Source organism: Zootoca vivipara, chromosome 6 (assembly GCF_963506605.1).
Source record: "Zootoca vivipara chromosome 6, rZooViv1.1, whole genome shotgun sequence".
Lineage (NCBI taxonomy): Eukaryota > Metazoa > Chordata > Lepidosauria > Squamata > Lacertidae > Zootoca > Zootoca vivipara.
This window is the reverse complement of record NC_083281.1, coordinates 6239809-6255482: the sequence shown is the minus strand read 5'-3', so window position 1 is coordinate 6255482 and position 15674 is coordinate 6239809. Positions and strand designations below refer to the sequence as shown.

At 47.9% G+C, this 15674-nt stretch overlaps 1 protein-coding gene across 1 annotated transcript in view; it reads right to left on the bottom strand.

Annotated features, from left to right (window-relative positions):
• The window catches only part of FBN3 (fibrillin 3), a 157704-nt gene that overhangs the window by 56741 nt on the left and 85289 nt on the right, over positions 1 to 15674 (bottom strand). Inside the window, exons 18-31 of the mRNA XM_060275350.1 lie at positions 15386 to 15511; positions 13867 to 13992; positions 13486 to 13605; positions 11734 to 11871; positions 11504 to 11554; positions 10308 to 10433; positions 7750 to 7977; positions 6429 to 6554; positions 6186 to 6314; positions 5578 to 5703; positions 3966 to 4091; positions 2671 to 2793; positions 1645 to 1770; positions 1173 to 1298 (exon numbers count right to left, since the gene is read on the bottom strand). Of these exons, the coding sequence (XP_060131333.1) occupies positions 1173 to 1298; positions 1645 to 1770; positions 2671 to 2793; positions 3966 to 4091; positions 5578 to 5703; positions 6186 to 6314; positions 6429 to 6554; positions 7750 to 7977; positions 10308 to 10433; positions 11504 to 11554; positions 11734 to 11871; positions 13486 to 13605; positions 13867 to 13992; positions 15386 to 15511 (1797 nt within the window). The remainder of the gene's footprint in view (positions 1 to 1172; positions 1299 to 1644; positions 1771 to 2670; positions 2794 to 3965; positions 4092 to 5577; positions 5704 to 6185; positions 6315 to 6428; positions 6555 to 7749; positions 7978 to 10307; positions 10434 to 11503; positions 11555 to 11733; positions 11872 to 13485; positions 13606 to 13866; positions 13993 to 15385; positions 15512 to 15674) is intronic.

Here is a 15674-nt window from a genome sequence, read left to right as displayed (position 1 = left end):
AGAACCAGCACTTTGAATTGGGCCCAGAAACTAATTGGTAGCCAGTGCAGTCGGACCAGGATCGGTGTAAGATGCTCAAACTGTCTTGCCGCCCAGTGAGCAACCTGGCCGCTGAATTCTGCACCGGCTGAAGTTTCCGAACCGTCTTCAAAGGCAGCCCTACGTATAAGGCATTGCAGTAATCTAACCTTGAGGTTACCAGAGCATAGACGACAGTAGTTAGGCCATCCCTGTCCAGATAGGGGCATAGCTGGGCCACCAGCCGAAGATGATGGAAGGCACTCCGGGCCACTGAGGCCACCTGAGCCTCGAGTGACAGCAAAGGATCCAGGAGATAAGATAAGATAAGATAAGATATCTTTATTGTCATTGTCCCCTTGCGGGAACAACGAAATTACTCGGTTGCTAGGTAAAGGTAAAGGGGCCCCTGACCATTTGGTCCAGTCGTGTCCGACTCTGGGGTTGCGGCGCTCATCTCGCGTTATTGGCCGAGGGAGCCGGCGTTTGTCCGCAGACAGCTACCGGGTCATGTGGCCAGCATGACAAAGCTGCTTCTGGCGAACCAGAGCAGCGCACGGAAACGCCGTTTACCTTCCCGCCGGAGCAGTCCCTATTTATCTACTTGCACTTTGAGGTGCTTTTGAACTGCTAGGTTGGCAGGAGCTGGGACCGAGCAACAGGAGCTCACCCCGTTGCAGGGATTCGAACCGCCGACCTTCTGATCAGCAAGCCCTAGGCTCAGTGGTTTAACCCACAGCGCCACCTGGGTCCCTACTCGGTTGCTACATCCACTCAGATAAAGCATTCCGCACAATCCAAAATTAAAAAACCTAATTAAAAACAGTAAATATAATACAAAATAACTAGTAAAATAAGATGACTTCAAAGTCCAGGCTTTCCATTTAAGGCCAAAATCGCTCTAGAGAAGAAACCCCCGAGCTATGAACCTGCTCCTTCAGAGGAAGTGTAACCCCATCAAGAGCAGGCGATCTCCCAGCCATCTGGTCTAGGGAACCGCCCACTAACAGTTTTATCTGGATTGAGCTTCGGTTTGCTGGCTCTCATCCAATCGGTTACAGAGGCAAGGCACTGATCCAGCAGTTCCACTGCCTCACCTGCAGAGGCGATGGAGAAGCAGAGCATGGCTTAGCTGGGAACACCTGGCTACGTACCTGTGCAACCGGTGGTGCCCTTCTTGACAAAGTAGCCCAGCTGGCAATGGCAGATGAACGATCCTTTGGTGTTCTCGCACTCTCCGTGAAGACAGATGTTGGGGTTCAGGTCGCACTCGTTCACATCTGCAGGGGGAAGGGGGAAAAGTAATTATTATTATTATTATTATTATTATTATTATTTTATTTATACCCCACCCTCCCCAGTCAAAACCGGGCTCAGGGCGTCTCCAATCGAAGGCAGCTTCCTCTGTTTCTACTCCAGAGATATGAGGACTATAATCTCACTTAATTTTTTTTAGGGGAAGGACATCGCTCAGAGGCGGAGCACATGCTCCGTAAGCAAAAGGTCCCAGGTTCTGGCATATTCAGGTAAGTCTGGGAGAGACTGTCACCTGGAACCCCAGACAGCTGCTGCCAGTCAGAGCAGGCAATATTGGGGTGGATGGGCCAATGGATGGATGGGTCTTACCGATGCACGTCTTCATGTCCAGGGAAGCCATGAATCCGTCAAAGCAAAGGCAGCGGTATTCCCCCGGGATGTTGGTGCATTGTCCGCCATCGCAGATATCCGGGTTGTCCTCGCATTCGTCAATATCTGGAGAGGAGGGAGGGAGAAACAGATTTGCCTCCTTCCCAATGCAGGGTGTGTGTGCTCTTTGAGCCCCACCCTAGGCACAAGCCCTTGGGGAAGGAGCACTCAGAAGTGGGGAGGCACTGTATTATTATTATTATTATTATTATTATTATTATTATTATTATTATTATTATTATTCTGCCCATCTGGCTGAGTTGCCCCAGCCACTCTGGGCAGCTTCCAACACACAAAAAGTTAATAATAAAACATCAAAAATTTAATAGTAACAATCAGATCCTATATAAAAAAAGTGACAACAACTTTAAAATAAACATACCAAATAAAGCAACAGGCAATAATGCATTCGAATGCAATAGTAAACACTGAAATTAAACATCGGCAAGTAATAATTAGACAGTTTGCACTTATTGCAATAAAGAATTGCTCATCTATAATGGATAAAAATAGCAGCAAAACGCAATACATAAAATACCACAAATCATACAAAACATAATTTAAAAGGGTTAAATTAAGAAACAAAGACACACAACTTATAAAATTATTTGAAACAAAACAATATCCAAACCTTGGAAAGGGACAGCCTGTCGATTTGAGTCCAGTCATAAAACTGCTAGCACATTTGAGAAGCTAAGCAGGGTTCGGTGCGGTTTCAAATTGGATGGGAGACCACGTGCTGAGATTCCTACATTGCAGGGGGGTTGGACTAGATGACCTTGGGGGATGCCCTTCCAACGCTACGATTTCCTCGTTCTTCCAATCTTAGATTTGCACAACTGTAGAGTTGAGAGGGGCCCAAAGGGTTGCCTGGTCCCACCCTCTGCAATGTGGGAATCACAGCGAAGGACCTGCAATGCTACTTCGAGGATGATGGGCAGCTGGGCGAAAAGATGCTCTGCTCACCTGTGCAGGACCGCTTGTCGGGCATCAGCGCATAACCCTCGCTGCAGCTGCACTGATAGCTGCCTTCTGAGTTGGCACAGTGGGTGTCACAGCCGCCGTTCATGATGGTGCACTCGTCAATATCTGCAAGGGGGAGAATAATCAGGGGCTGTGCACCTGGGGAGGCTGAGAGGGAGGCTAAAAGGCACAGAGCAACTGCCAGGACACGGAGAGTCCGCCACATACAGTAGAGGACTCCAGCCAGCCAGCCAGCCATGTCTCCCTCCAGAACACTCCATTCCATCTCCAGCTACAAGGGGAAGTATAATCAGGGGCTGCGCACCGGGGGAGGCTGAAAGGAAGGCTAAAAGGCACAGAGCAACTGCCAGGACATGGGGAGTCTGCCACATACAGTAGAGGACTCCAGCCAGACAGCCAGACAGCCAGTTAGCCAACCATGTCTCCCTCCGGAATACTCCATTCCATCTCCAGCTGATTTGCAGGAGGTTAAACTCGTTTTTCCCCTTGCCAATTAATTCTTATTGCTTCTAAAAATAATAAGAATTAACGAATCATCCACAGAACTGTACGGAACAACCTTACATTTCCAGAGCACAATATCCTCTTGAATTATATACCCAGCACGTGGAACCTTACAAAAAGGACAATATGAGTGAACTCTCTGTGCCCTGACCATGGCAAAAAGACTGATCCTGATGAATTGGAAAAATAAAAATGTGTATTGTACTAATAGTATAACCAAATCAGTAAATTTTGATATAACTGTAAAAACTACTCTGAAAATTTACTATTCCAAAAATGAAACCTTTTGCCTGGTTGTAAATATTAAGATTATACCAGCAAGAAGTCTTTCTGTAAAAAAAATGATTTACATCAAATCTTACTGACGTGATTTAAATGGATTTGATTTAAATCAAATCCACCCTGACATAAATTTATACCGATCTTCCATCTGCTTCAGTGCCACGTATACAAAACCGCTTTTCTACTGGGAAATTTCCCTGTTGCGTGCCTCTAAATATTCTGAGGGCATAGTCTGAAAACCCAGAAAGAGAAATGACTTCCTAAAGGTAAATCATAAAGACCGTTCAACTTCTATCCATATAGGAGCACCAGCTCCACATTTTATTTTATTTTGCAAAACAAAACAAAACAAAAAGCTTACAGGAGAGAATGATAGCACACACAAGGCCGCTCCTGTTCCTTGAGACAGATCCAAACTCCCTCCCGCCAATATGCCCATCATTTTATGGCCAAGCCTTAGGGTATCAGAGACGAGCGGCCAGGAATCTCACCGACACAGCCTTGGCGGTCCGGCGTGGCCTGGAACCCGGAGTCACACACGCACTGGAAGGTCCCAACAACGTTGACACAGCGTCCATTGCGGCACAAATTGTCGCTAAGTGAGCATTCGTTGATATCTAAGGAGAAAGCAGGAGAAGGTTCAAGGAAGGAATCTGCCAGAAACGAGGCAACCCCGTAACACTACCGTGGAGACCTTAGAAGGGCAGCTGGGCATGCGCCGACATTGAGTTGGAAGGGGCCGCTGAGGGTCGTCAACCCCCTGCAATGAAAGAATATTTGGCCCAACGTGGGACTCAAACCCACGACCCTGAGATTAAGAGTCTCCCTCTCCACCAACAGAGCTATCAACCATCTCCTCCAAGTCTGGAGAGTGGGAAGTTTTCCCTGAGAGAGGCGATTGCCTCTTCTGAAACTGGGCATATGGCCTTCCAGGGGGTGGGCAGGACTCCCTGGGCCTGAATGGGGTGACTGTGCCCCTGAAGGACCAGGTGTGCAGCCTGGGAGTCATTTTGGACTCACAGTTGTCCATGGAGGCACAGGTCAATTCCGTGTCCAGGGCAGCTGTTTATCAGCTCCATCTGGAACGCAGGATGAGACCCTACCTGCCCGCGGACTGTCTTGTCAGAGTGGTGCATGCTCTGGTTATCTCCCGCTTGGACTACTGCAATGCGCTCTATGTGGGGCTACCTTTGAAGGTGAACCAGGAACTACAACTAATCCAGAATTTGGCAGCTAGACTGGAGACTGGGAGCGGCCGCCGAGACCACATAACACCGGTCCTGAAAGACCTCCATTGGCTCCTAGGACGTTTCAGAGCATAATTCAAAGTGTTGGTGCTAACCTTTAAAGCCCTAAATGGCCCAGTTATCCCTGAAGGAACGTCTCCACCCCTATCATTCAGCCCCTATCATTCACTGAGGTCCAGCTCCACTGGGGGAAGTGAAGCTACAGGGAACCAGGCAGAGGGCCTTCTCGGTGGTGGCGCCCGCCCTGTGGAACGCCCTCCCATCAGATGTCAAGGAAATAAACAACTACCTGACTTTTAGAAGACATTAGAAGGCAACCCTGTTTAGGGAATTTTTCATGTTTGATGTCTTATTGCTTTGTTATTGCTATTGCTATTGTTATTATTAACACACTGTTGGGAGCCGCCCAGAGTGGCTGGGGAAACTCAGCCAGGTGGGCAGGGTATAAAAGAAGAGAAGAAGAAGAAGAGTTTGGATTTGATATCCCGCTTCATCACTACCTGAAGGAGTCTCAAAGCGGCTAACATTCTCCTTTCCCTTCCTCCCCCACAACAAACACTCTGTGAGGTGAGTGAGGCTGAGAGACTTCAGAGAAGTGTGACTAGCCCAAGGTCACCCAGCAGCTGCATGTGGAGGAGCGGAGACGTGAACCCAGTCCCCCAGATTATGAGCCTACCGCTCTTAACCACTACACCACACTGGCTCTCAAAATAAATAATAAATTGTTGTTGTTGTTGTTATTTTTGAGCTCCAGCCACCTCTAGCCTCAGTCACAGATAATGGCCATAGGCCAAGGAGGATGCTCTAAGAAGGAATTGAGTTTTGGGGTCCAGAAGCCCCTGGTTGGTGCACTTACCCACACAGGCATTGCCCTCTGGGGTGAGCTCGTGCCCCGGGGGGCAAAGGCACTCGAAGCTGCCGTCGGTGTTGACGCAGACCCCCCCTCGGCACAGCAGAGGGTCCCTCTCGCATTCGTCGATGTCTGAAAGGGAGCAGGGAGAAGGAGACAGAAGTTCAGCACACCGTATACAGCGAATGAATCACCTCGTGTTCTTCAACCTCTTTCGAGCCCATGGCTCCCTTGACCAACCTCCCCTGTGGGAACCGCTCATTACAGAACAAGCAGGATTTCCCCATTCTGCCACCCCCCCCCCCATTTCTCAAACCCTCTGTGTAAAACTAAGCAGCAGTTCGTTACTGGGGCTGGGCAGGATTTGGGGTTTTTCTGCCTGCCCAGGGCGGCCCTGCCCTCTGCCCGCCTCTCAGGGCCGGCACGTCATTCAGCCTCTCCACCTCCTTGCCCACTCTCCAGCAGCCGTGACAAGCTGCACGAGGGAGGAGGCCGGCAGCGCCGGTCACGGAGAGGCAGCAGGGCGCTCCCTCTCGGCCGCTGTTTCGCACGAGCGTCGCCTCCTCCCTGATAAAACACATTTGGCCCACCCCCAAATCCCCCGTGCGCCTCACCCATGCAGTTCTTCATCATCATGAACCCGCTCTCGTAGCCCTCAAAGCATTCGCACTCAAAGCTGCCGGGCGTGTTGACGCAGGAACCGTGGCCGCACAGGTCGGGCGAGATCCGGCACTCGTCGATATCTGCGAGGGGCGGAAGAGGGGCTCAGGCTGTGGGTACAGCGAGTCTCCCCAGGGGGAAGCCCCACCCGAGAGCGGGACTAGCTTCTGAGCAGGGCGTTCCACCGGCCCGCTTACCTGTGCAGTTCCTCTCCTCGGCGTCCAGGGCAAAGCCGTTGCCGCAGAGACATCGGAAGCTGCCAATGGTGTTGCGGCAGGTCCCGTGGGTGCAGAGGCCAGAGAATACCTTGCACTCATTCACATCTAGAGGGTCGAAAAGGAGGCTGGTTAGGAAAGGCTCTCGTTGCAGCCTGCCGAGAAGTTGATTGGTGGCAGAAGTGGGAACCTAAGGCCCAGCTCTCAACATCCTTGACCACTGGAAGATGAATGGATCTCAGAAACATCTCCAGGGCCACAGGTTCCCTAGCCTTGCGTTAGAAAATTAGAATATCTCCGAAAAGTGCATTTATGTCAGTAACGCAACTTAAAAGGTGAAACCAATATATGAGATAGATGCATGACATGCAAAGCAAGATATGTCAAGCCTTTATTTGTTGTAATTGTAATTATTTGTCGTTAGGCGGGTCAATTATAAATGGAATGTAATTAATGAAATGTAATAGCGGTGTTTATTTTTGTTTAATTTTGTATTATTGTAACTATTTGTTTTATTACTGTGGAATTTCCAAAAGGAAGCATTTGTAAAAATTTAAAGAAAAATAAAAAATAATAAGTTGCATTACTGAAATAAGTGCACTTTTTGACGATATTCTAATTTTCTGAGTTTCACCTGTATTTCATTTAAACGGAATTGATTAGCCTCCCCCCCCTCCAAAGGCACATAAGCCATTAATAAATCCCCAAGAGCAAATAGCGTATAATTTGAGGAGGAAGGAACAGACAGGTTTTGTCTTTCTCAGTTCAGGCCTTGTACATAGCAGGAAGACATCCAACCAAACATACAAAGGGAAAAACTCCCTCAGAACTACACAGCTAATAGCAGCACCATGCCGTCTCGGCAAAGATCGCGCCACTCTGCCTGCTTTCTTAGTTCACGCCTTGTACATAGCAGGAAAACGTCCAGCCAAACATACAAAGGGTAAACTCCCTCAAAACTGCACAGCTGATATTCGCACATGTGTCTCAGGAAGACTGCACCACTCTGCCTGGTTGCTAAGCAACACCTCCTCTGCCCACCCCATTGGCTGACGGCGGAATTAACCCCCTAAGTTGCAAACTGTCCGGCTGCTGTTTTTTCCCCTTCCAGCAGGTTCAACCCAAGGAAGTTTCCTAGCAGTGCGTCACTTGGCCCGCTGTATTTGGAAGCAAGAGGGGTGTTTATGACAGGTGAAATACTTGGGGACCATCTGCCCGGGAGGTGCCAGACTGTGCTGTGTTCCCCCTCCTCTGCGCTCCTGGGGACGATGGTCTCCATTCCCCCCCCCCCCCCGCATCTCACCTTTGTAAAAAGGCCGTCCGGATAAGACATCTCCCCGATTTGCAAAACCAGGTCCTCTCGGACAGATAGCTTTGTATTCTGCGGAGCCTGGCTTGGGGCACTCCTCGCAGTCGAAACCCCAGGCCGAACCGACCGAGCAGCAGCAAAGATCGATGCGGTATTTTCCCGGGAGCGGCACTGTGCACTCGTCCTCGGCCCATTTCATGTAGCATTGCTCCAGCCGAACGTCTGCGGGAGAAAAGGCGAAGGTTGGAGGGTGACAACGAGGAAGAAGCCGTCTTGAAGGTTTCGCTAGTGGCCGACAGCTGCGTGCCACGCTAGTCATACCCCAAGCAGAGCCGTAAAAATTAAGGGACGTGGCTCACGGTTGTCTGCTGGTCAACTCTGAGCAGAATTTAGCTGCATGCAACCCCAAGACTGGGCTCCTCTTGAGAAGATTAAGAGGAGACATTGATTGATTAATTCGACCAAACAAAATTTGTATGCCGCTTAAAACGATAAATGAAACCTCTAAGAGGTTCTCTCTCTCTCTCTCTCTCTCTCTCTCTCTCTCTCTCTCTCTCTCTCTCTCTCTCTCTCTCACACATATATATATACATACTAGTGAAAATCCAGACACAACAGTTGTTGAGCTTTTTTCATTTTTGGCAAAGTTGCAGAGCTTTTTTAAAGTTGTTAGAAGTCAGAGGGCCTTCTCGGTGGTGGCGCCCTCCCTGTGGAATGCCCTCCCATCAGATGTCAAGGAAATAAACAACTACCTGACTTTTAGAAGACATCTGAAGGCAGCCCTGTTTAGGGAGGCTTTTAATGTTTGATAGATTATTTTATTTTATTTTTCTGTTCGAAGCCGCCAATAATTATTGCTATTATTATTAAGGTAAATACAGTGGTACCTTGGTTTACAACCAAAGGAAGTTTTTAATGTTTTTTATATTCTATTGGGAGCCTCCCAGAGTGGCTGGGGAACCCAGCCAGATGGGCGGGGTATAAATAATATATTATTATTATTATTATTATTATTATTATTATTATTATTATATCTTGCAAAATCTCAACAAAGAAGAAGATGTTTTTGAGCATTTTAAAAAAGAAATCCGCGGAAATCTACCTGTCCGATCTGGGTTGCCATATGTCCAGATTTCCCCAGACTTTTCCGATGTTTCCGATGGCCCAATCCGACTAGGTCCAAGAAATTCCAGGTGCATGGCAACCCTAACATACGCACAATATTCCTAAGTACGCACATATACAGGAACTCTAACCGGAACTGAGTTCGAGCACCTTTCAAGTGGGCACCATTGCCATTATAAGAGAACAAGGGAGGTGTAAGGGGGACTCCCTACAGGGAGCCAGCCCCCATCATCCTGGCGTCCACCTCGTCAAGCACAGGGAGCACCAGTGGTTCTGAAGCAGCCAGAGGGGGAGGGGGAGACTCGGAGGAGGAGAGGAATCGGAGGGAGGAACAATGGGAAAGCTCAGGGGGGCGGAGGGATGCAGGCAGAAGCTTAGAGATGCTACAGAGCCAGGGCACTGACTGCTGAGGGAGGAAGCTGAAAGGGCATCACTCTTTCCGGTGCCAGAAGTAAGGACAGCGCCGCAACGCAGGTCAAGGGAGCGGCATTTTGGCGTGCCCAGACTACTTTGCTGGCATAGGAACAGACGTACACCATTGCCGGATTCTGATTCGGGATGAGAGGTCATGTTTTGAGCTGTCTCTACACTGTAAATAAATAGCACAATAAACTTCTTTGAAGACAAACTGGACTCAGGCGGAGTTACTCTAGAGTAGCCACGATGACCCTCTGACAGGAGGTATTGATGGTGAGCTACAGCACCTCTTTTTCTAGGAATATAGATATCACACACAATCTATATCTATCAATATCCCCCGCGGAGGACCTTAAATTCCATAAATAGTGACACCCTAGAGATCCCGGGCCCTAAGGAAGTCAGATTAGCCTCAACTAGAACCAGGGCCTTTTCAACACTGGCCCCAGCCTGGTAGAACGCTATGTCTCATGAAACCAGGGCCCTGCAGGACCTGATTTCTTTCCGCAGGGCCTGTAAGGCAGTGTTGTTCCGCCTGGCATTTGGCCTGGAGCCAACTTGACCCCCTCCCCCATTTCCCCTTTTCCTTTTCGTATGAAGCTGCATTTTAATTAGCGTTTTAATTTTAATTTTAATGTTGTATTTAATCTTGTTTTTAAGTTCTATCTGAATCAATTGTTTTATATCGAGTGTTAGCCGCCCTGAGCCCAGTTTTGGCTGGTTAGGGCGGGGTATAAATAAAATTTATTATTATTATTTATTATTATTATGTTATTGAAAGGGGCTCGTTCCATCACAGTCAGAGCCAGGGGTAGCTTCTGTTTCCTGGCCAGAGCATTTTGCATGTTTTTGGCTTGTACAGGCTTCTGTGTCTCGCTTTGCCTCCGGCACGGGGGCTCTCCCCCCCCCCCCATCTGAGACGTAGCAAGGTCCTTCCCATGGAAGATGAGAAATAAGGATGTCATGGGAGCCGGGAGCCTGCGTGGCTCATGCCTCTTCGCAATCCTCACCAACACACGTCCTGCCAGAGCCATCCAGCGTCAAGCCTTCGGGACAATCGCAACGGAATGATCCCACTGTGTTCACGCAATGGCCGTTGGAACAGACACCTGGGAAAACCTCGCATTCGTTCACATCTGGGGAGAGAAAAATGTCGTGAGGGTCATTGCAGGGTCTGCTAGTCAGCGGGTGGGGACGGGGGGACTAGTGGCAAAATATCCATTTTGAACCAGTTGGTGTCTAAGAAAAGTCCCTCGCTGCAAATCCTGAGCACAAAGCACAGGTGGGCTCTGCACCCTCAAAGCACAAAAACCCTCCTTTGGAAACACACAGTTCCTCAGAACACCCATTTCACAGATGGTAAGGTAAAGGACCCCTGGACGGTTAAGTCCAGCCCAAGGCGACTATGGGGTTGCGGCGCTCATCTCGCTTTCAGGCCGAGGGAGCCGGCGTTTGTCCACAGACAGCTTTCCAGGTCATGTGGCCAGCAGGACTAAACCGCTTGTGGCGCAACGGGACACTGTGACGGAAACCAGAGCGCACGGAAACGCCGTTTACCTTCCCGCTGCAGCTGTACCTATTTATCTACTTGCACTGGCATGCTTTCGAACTGTTAAGTTGGCAGGAGCTGGGACAGCGCAACGGGAGCTCACCCGTCATGGGGATTTGAACCACTGACCTTTTGATCGGTTAAGCCCAACAGCATGGGTAGGCAAACTAAGGCCCGGGGGCCGGATCTGGCTCAATCGCCTTCTAAATCCGGCCCACGGACGGTCTGGGAATCAGCATCTTTTTACATGAGTAGAATGTGTCCTTTTATTTAAAAATGGATCTCTGGGTTATTTGTGGGGCATAGGAATTCATTCATATTTTTTTTCAAAATATAGTCTGGTCCCCCACAAAGTCTGAGGGACAGTGGACTGTCCCCCTGCTGAAAACGTTTGCTGACCCCTGCCCAAGAGGCTCAGTGGTTTAGATCACAGCGCCACCCGCGTCATCCGCAGATGGTAAAGTGGCAAGTCTATAGACTTGGGTGCTGTGTTGAGGCGGGCTCACATTGCCTTGCCCAACATTACGTTGCCCCTGAGCAGGGCAAATGCAAGGGAAGAGCTATCTAAGACACAATGACTCTCCTGTTTCACGGGGAGGGGATTGGGGTTTCCTCGGTAGGCTCCCAAAGTACATGAGCTGTCGGAGGGCCTCGTACCTTCGCAGGAGACCCCCTTCATCCTGGCGTAACCCCTCGGACAGGCGGTGTCTGCAGCAAAGAAAAGGAGAGAGCAGCCTGAGAAGCGCAAGACTTTGCCAAACTCGGAGACCCAAAGGTGCTTTGGAGATCAACACACACACACACCCGGAGATCAACTTCCCCCCTTTGGAGATCAACACACTGCAATTTGGCCAGTGCAAAAGCAGGGCCTTCGGACAAACATTTACCAATCTCGCAGCGTTCGCACGGACTGCCCCAGGCAGCGCCCAGGGTGGCACAGCACTCCGACTTCAGTGTGGCCCCGTTAATGTTCACTTCGCAGCGGCCGTCCTGGATGTTCAGCCAGCAAGTCCCTTTCATGCTGTCTAGGGGAGGAAAGCAGAATAGCTGAGTTAGGTGGGGTTTGTTATTGCTGTTGCTATGATAGATAGATGATAGATAGTTGGATAGATAGTTGGATAGATAGTTGGATAGAGAGTTGGATAAATAGATGATAGAAACAGATGATAGATAGATAGATAGATAGGTATATAATAATTTAATAATAATTTATTATTTGTACCCCGCTCATCTGGCTGGGTTTCCCCAGCCACTCTGGGCGGCTTCCAACAAAGATTTAAAATACATTAACATGTCACACATAAAAAACTTCCCTAAACAGGGCTGCCTTCAGATGTCTTCTAAAAGTCAGGTAGTTATTTATCTCTTTGACATCTGATGGAAGGGCATTCCACAGGGTGGGTGCCACTACCAAGAAGGCCCTCTGTCTAGTTCCCTGCAACTTGGCTTCTCACAATAAGGGAACCGCCAAAAGGCCCTCGGAGCTGGACCTCAGTGTCCGGGCTGGATGATGGGGGTGGAGATGCTCCTTCAGGTATACAGGACCGAGGCCGTTTAGGGCTTTAAAGGTCAGCACCTTTAAAGGTAGGTAGGTAGGTAGATGGATAGACAGATAGATTGCACACACACACACACACATTTCAGTGTGAATTTCCTCAATATAATGCACTTTGTGCTGTTCATGGGGCTACCTTTGAAGGTGACTCGGAAACTACAACTAATCCAGAATGTGGCAGCTAGACTGGTGACTGGGAACGGCCGCCGAGACCATATAACACCGGTCCTGAAAGACCTACATTGGCTCCTAGGACATTTCTGAGCACAATTCAAAGTGTTGGTGCTGACCTTTCAAGCCCTAAATGGCCTCGGTCCAGTATACCTGAAGGAGCGTCTCCACCCCCATTGCCCAGCCTGGACACTGAGGTCCAGCACCGAGGGTCTTCTGGTGGTTCCCTCCCTGCGAGAAGTCAGGTTACAGGGAAGCAAGCAGAGGGAATTCTCGGTAGTGGCGCCCTCCCATCAGATGTCAAGGATATAAACAACTGCCTGACTTTTAGAAGACATCTGAAAGCAACCCTGTTTAGGGAAGTTTTTAATGTTTGATGTTTTGTCGTATTTTTAAGAGTCTGTTGGGAGCTGCCCAGAGTGGCTAGGGAAACCCAGCCAGATGGGCGGGGCATAAATAAATAAATAAATAAATAAATAAAATTATTATTATTATTTTGTATTTTACTATTATATTTATATTTTGCTTTCCAGTGTGAATTTCCCCATTATAATGCATTTTTTGCACTTCTTCTTCTTCTTCTTCTTCTTCTTCTTCTTCTTCTTCTTCTTCTTCTTCTTCTTCTTCTTCTTCTTCTTCTTCTTCTTCTTCCTCCTCCTCCTCCTCCTCCTCCTCCTCCTCCTCCTCCTCCTATTTGCTTTTTGCTATTAATATTTTTTGCATTTCAGTGTGCATTCCTCCCATTTTAAGGACATATAAGGAAAAAAAGGATTTGAACAGAAGCAGAACGGAAACATCATGGAAGTAAAGATAGGAAGTAGAAAGGCAAAGGGCATATTGTATTGTAACTGAATCAAACTGGTTAAACGGTATGAAAATCAATTTAAAAATTACGAAAAGGGAGGCTCTTTACCAACACAGATGGTGGCGCTGGAATCCAGCTTGCTTCCGGGGGAGCACTCGCAGGCGAAAGACCCGGCGTTATTCCTGCATATGCCGTTGATGCACGGGTTGGAGGTGCACTCGTTGATATCTGGAGGGAGAGATAATTCAGTCGCCGCGGCTAGAACCTTGCTGAATTTATCTTGCACAGATCCTGAAATCAGCCTTCTTACACCGTCCTGTGTCGCCTCTCCCTCCTGGGAAGTCACGGGACGCTCGCCAACATCCCAACTTCTCAAAGAACAGGCAAAGGTGCCAGCTTGCCTGGCGCTAAAACCTTAATTAAAGGGTCAATTTCGCCGGCTACAGAGATCCGCCCCCTTTCTTGCCGGCACCATGCCCGGCCACTTACCCTCGCAGGTGTCCGTCTCTGTCCGGAAGACAAACCCTTTGGGGCAGCTGCAGCTGTAGCTCCCTGGAGTGTTGCGGCACAGCCCGTTGTCACACAGCAGCCGGTTGACGGCACACTCGTCCACATCTGGAGAGAAAGTCACACAAGCGTGAGCTGCGCATGGAGGCTGGCTGGGTTGCAGCACCCAGGGCCGGATTTAGGTTTGATGAGGCTCTAAGCTACTGAAGGTAATGGGGCCCATTCTATGTCCAGCTGTCCTTTGATAACAACAAATTGTCACTGTTTTTTTGTGTTGAATATATGCTAGATGTTCATTGATGGACCTAATAGGTATCTCAAGCCATTTGCACATAACAAAGTATGTATTTTATCAAAGTAATTGTTGAACTGAAATACAATTAAGAAGAAGTATATTAATAGTGAAATAGTGAAAGCTCTAACTTAAAATGATCTTTTATTCATAACAAACTTAATGCAAACCCATTGGCATTTGGCAATAGCAAAAGTTCCTTTAGAAACACAATTTACAAAGACTCATAATCTAGTCTCTAGAAACTTGCTATAACATGAAATAATAATAGGTGTAAATATATGATGCAAACTACTAATAATTATAAATAGCAGAATGTAGGCACCCTATAAATAGAAAGGAGCAAACCAGGGATATTTTAGGGTGCAGGCTAGCAGGCGGGGCCCATGACTTACATCCTAGGAGCCTACACAACACAAAACACGGTTGCTGTTTGTAGGTTTTATCTTATTTGTTTTTTATCTTATATTTTGGAAATGCATATCCAGTTTTTTATTTATTTATTTTCCTTTATTTTTTGGGGGGGCCCCGCAAGAGAGTGGAGCCCTAAGCCATAACTTGTTTAGCTTATATGTAAATCTGGTGCTGCCAGCACCCAATGGACTTTAGAGGAGCTCATGTATGTTGCACAAACAGCTGTCTTTTCCAAACTTGGGTCTCCGTATGCTGTTGGACTACAACTCCCATGATCCCTAGCGAGCAGGACCAGTGGTCAGGGAAGATGTGCATTGTAAGAACGTTACTTGCGCCAAAATGGACAGAAGCAGAAGTCCCAGCAAAGGAAGGGTGGATACAAAAACTTACGGAATATGCAGAAATGGCGAAACTTACCGGAAGGATAAGAAATCAAGATAGCAAATCTTTTACAAAAGGATGGAAATGGTTTATTGAACATTTAAAGGTAAATTGTAAACAGATAAAAAAACATTGGCAGGATTATTGTAAATACCTGCAGTTTTATACGAGTATAGATTTAAAGAAGATGAATCAATGAGTAAATCAAGTTAATTTGGAATATGCAGAAGATATTAAAAACAAATTTAAGGCACCCCGGAAAGAGGGGGAAGCAAGTCAAGTTTTGAAATGTCAAAATGATTGCAGGATTAGTGAAATGTATAAACTTGAAAAGTATTAATGAATAAAAGGAAAGATGCGCATTGTAGTCCAAAAACAGCTGGAGGCCCTCCGTGACCCTGCGAAATCACTCACCCACACAGTTTTTGCCCGTGGGGTCTGACTCGTAGCCCAGATTGCAGATGCAGCGGTAGCTTCCCCGGAGATTCTCGCACATCCCGTTGGGGCAGATGTCTGGGTTCAAGGCGCACTCGTTGATATCTGGACGCGATTTGGGGATTTGGGAGTTAATAATAAGACCATATTTACAGGAATCAGAGTGAAAATGGTCAATTACAAGATGTCAGGAGGTCCAGTGCCTTCACTCGTGGACCGAGTTGGGACCACAGATTTTAAGGCTACGTCCCAATGAAACCCCACCAGG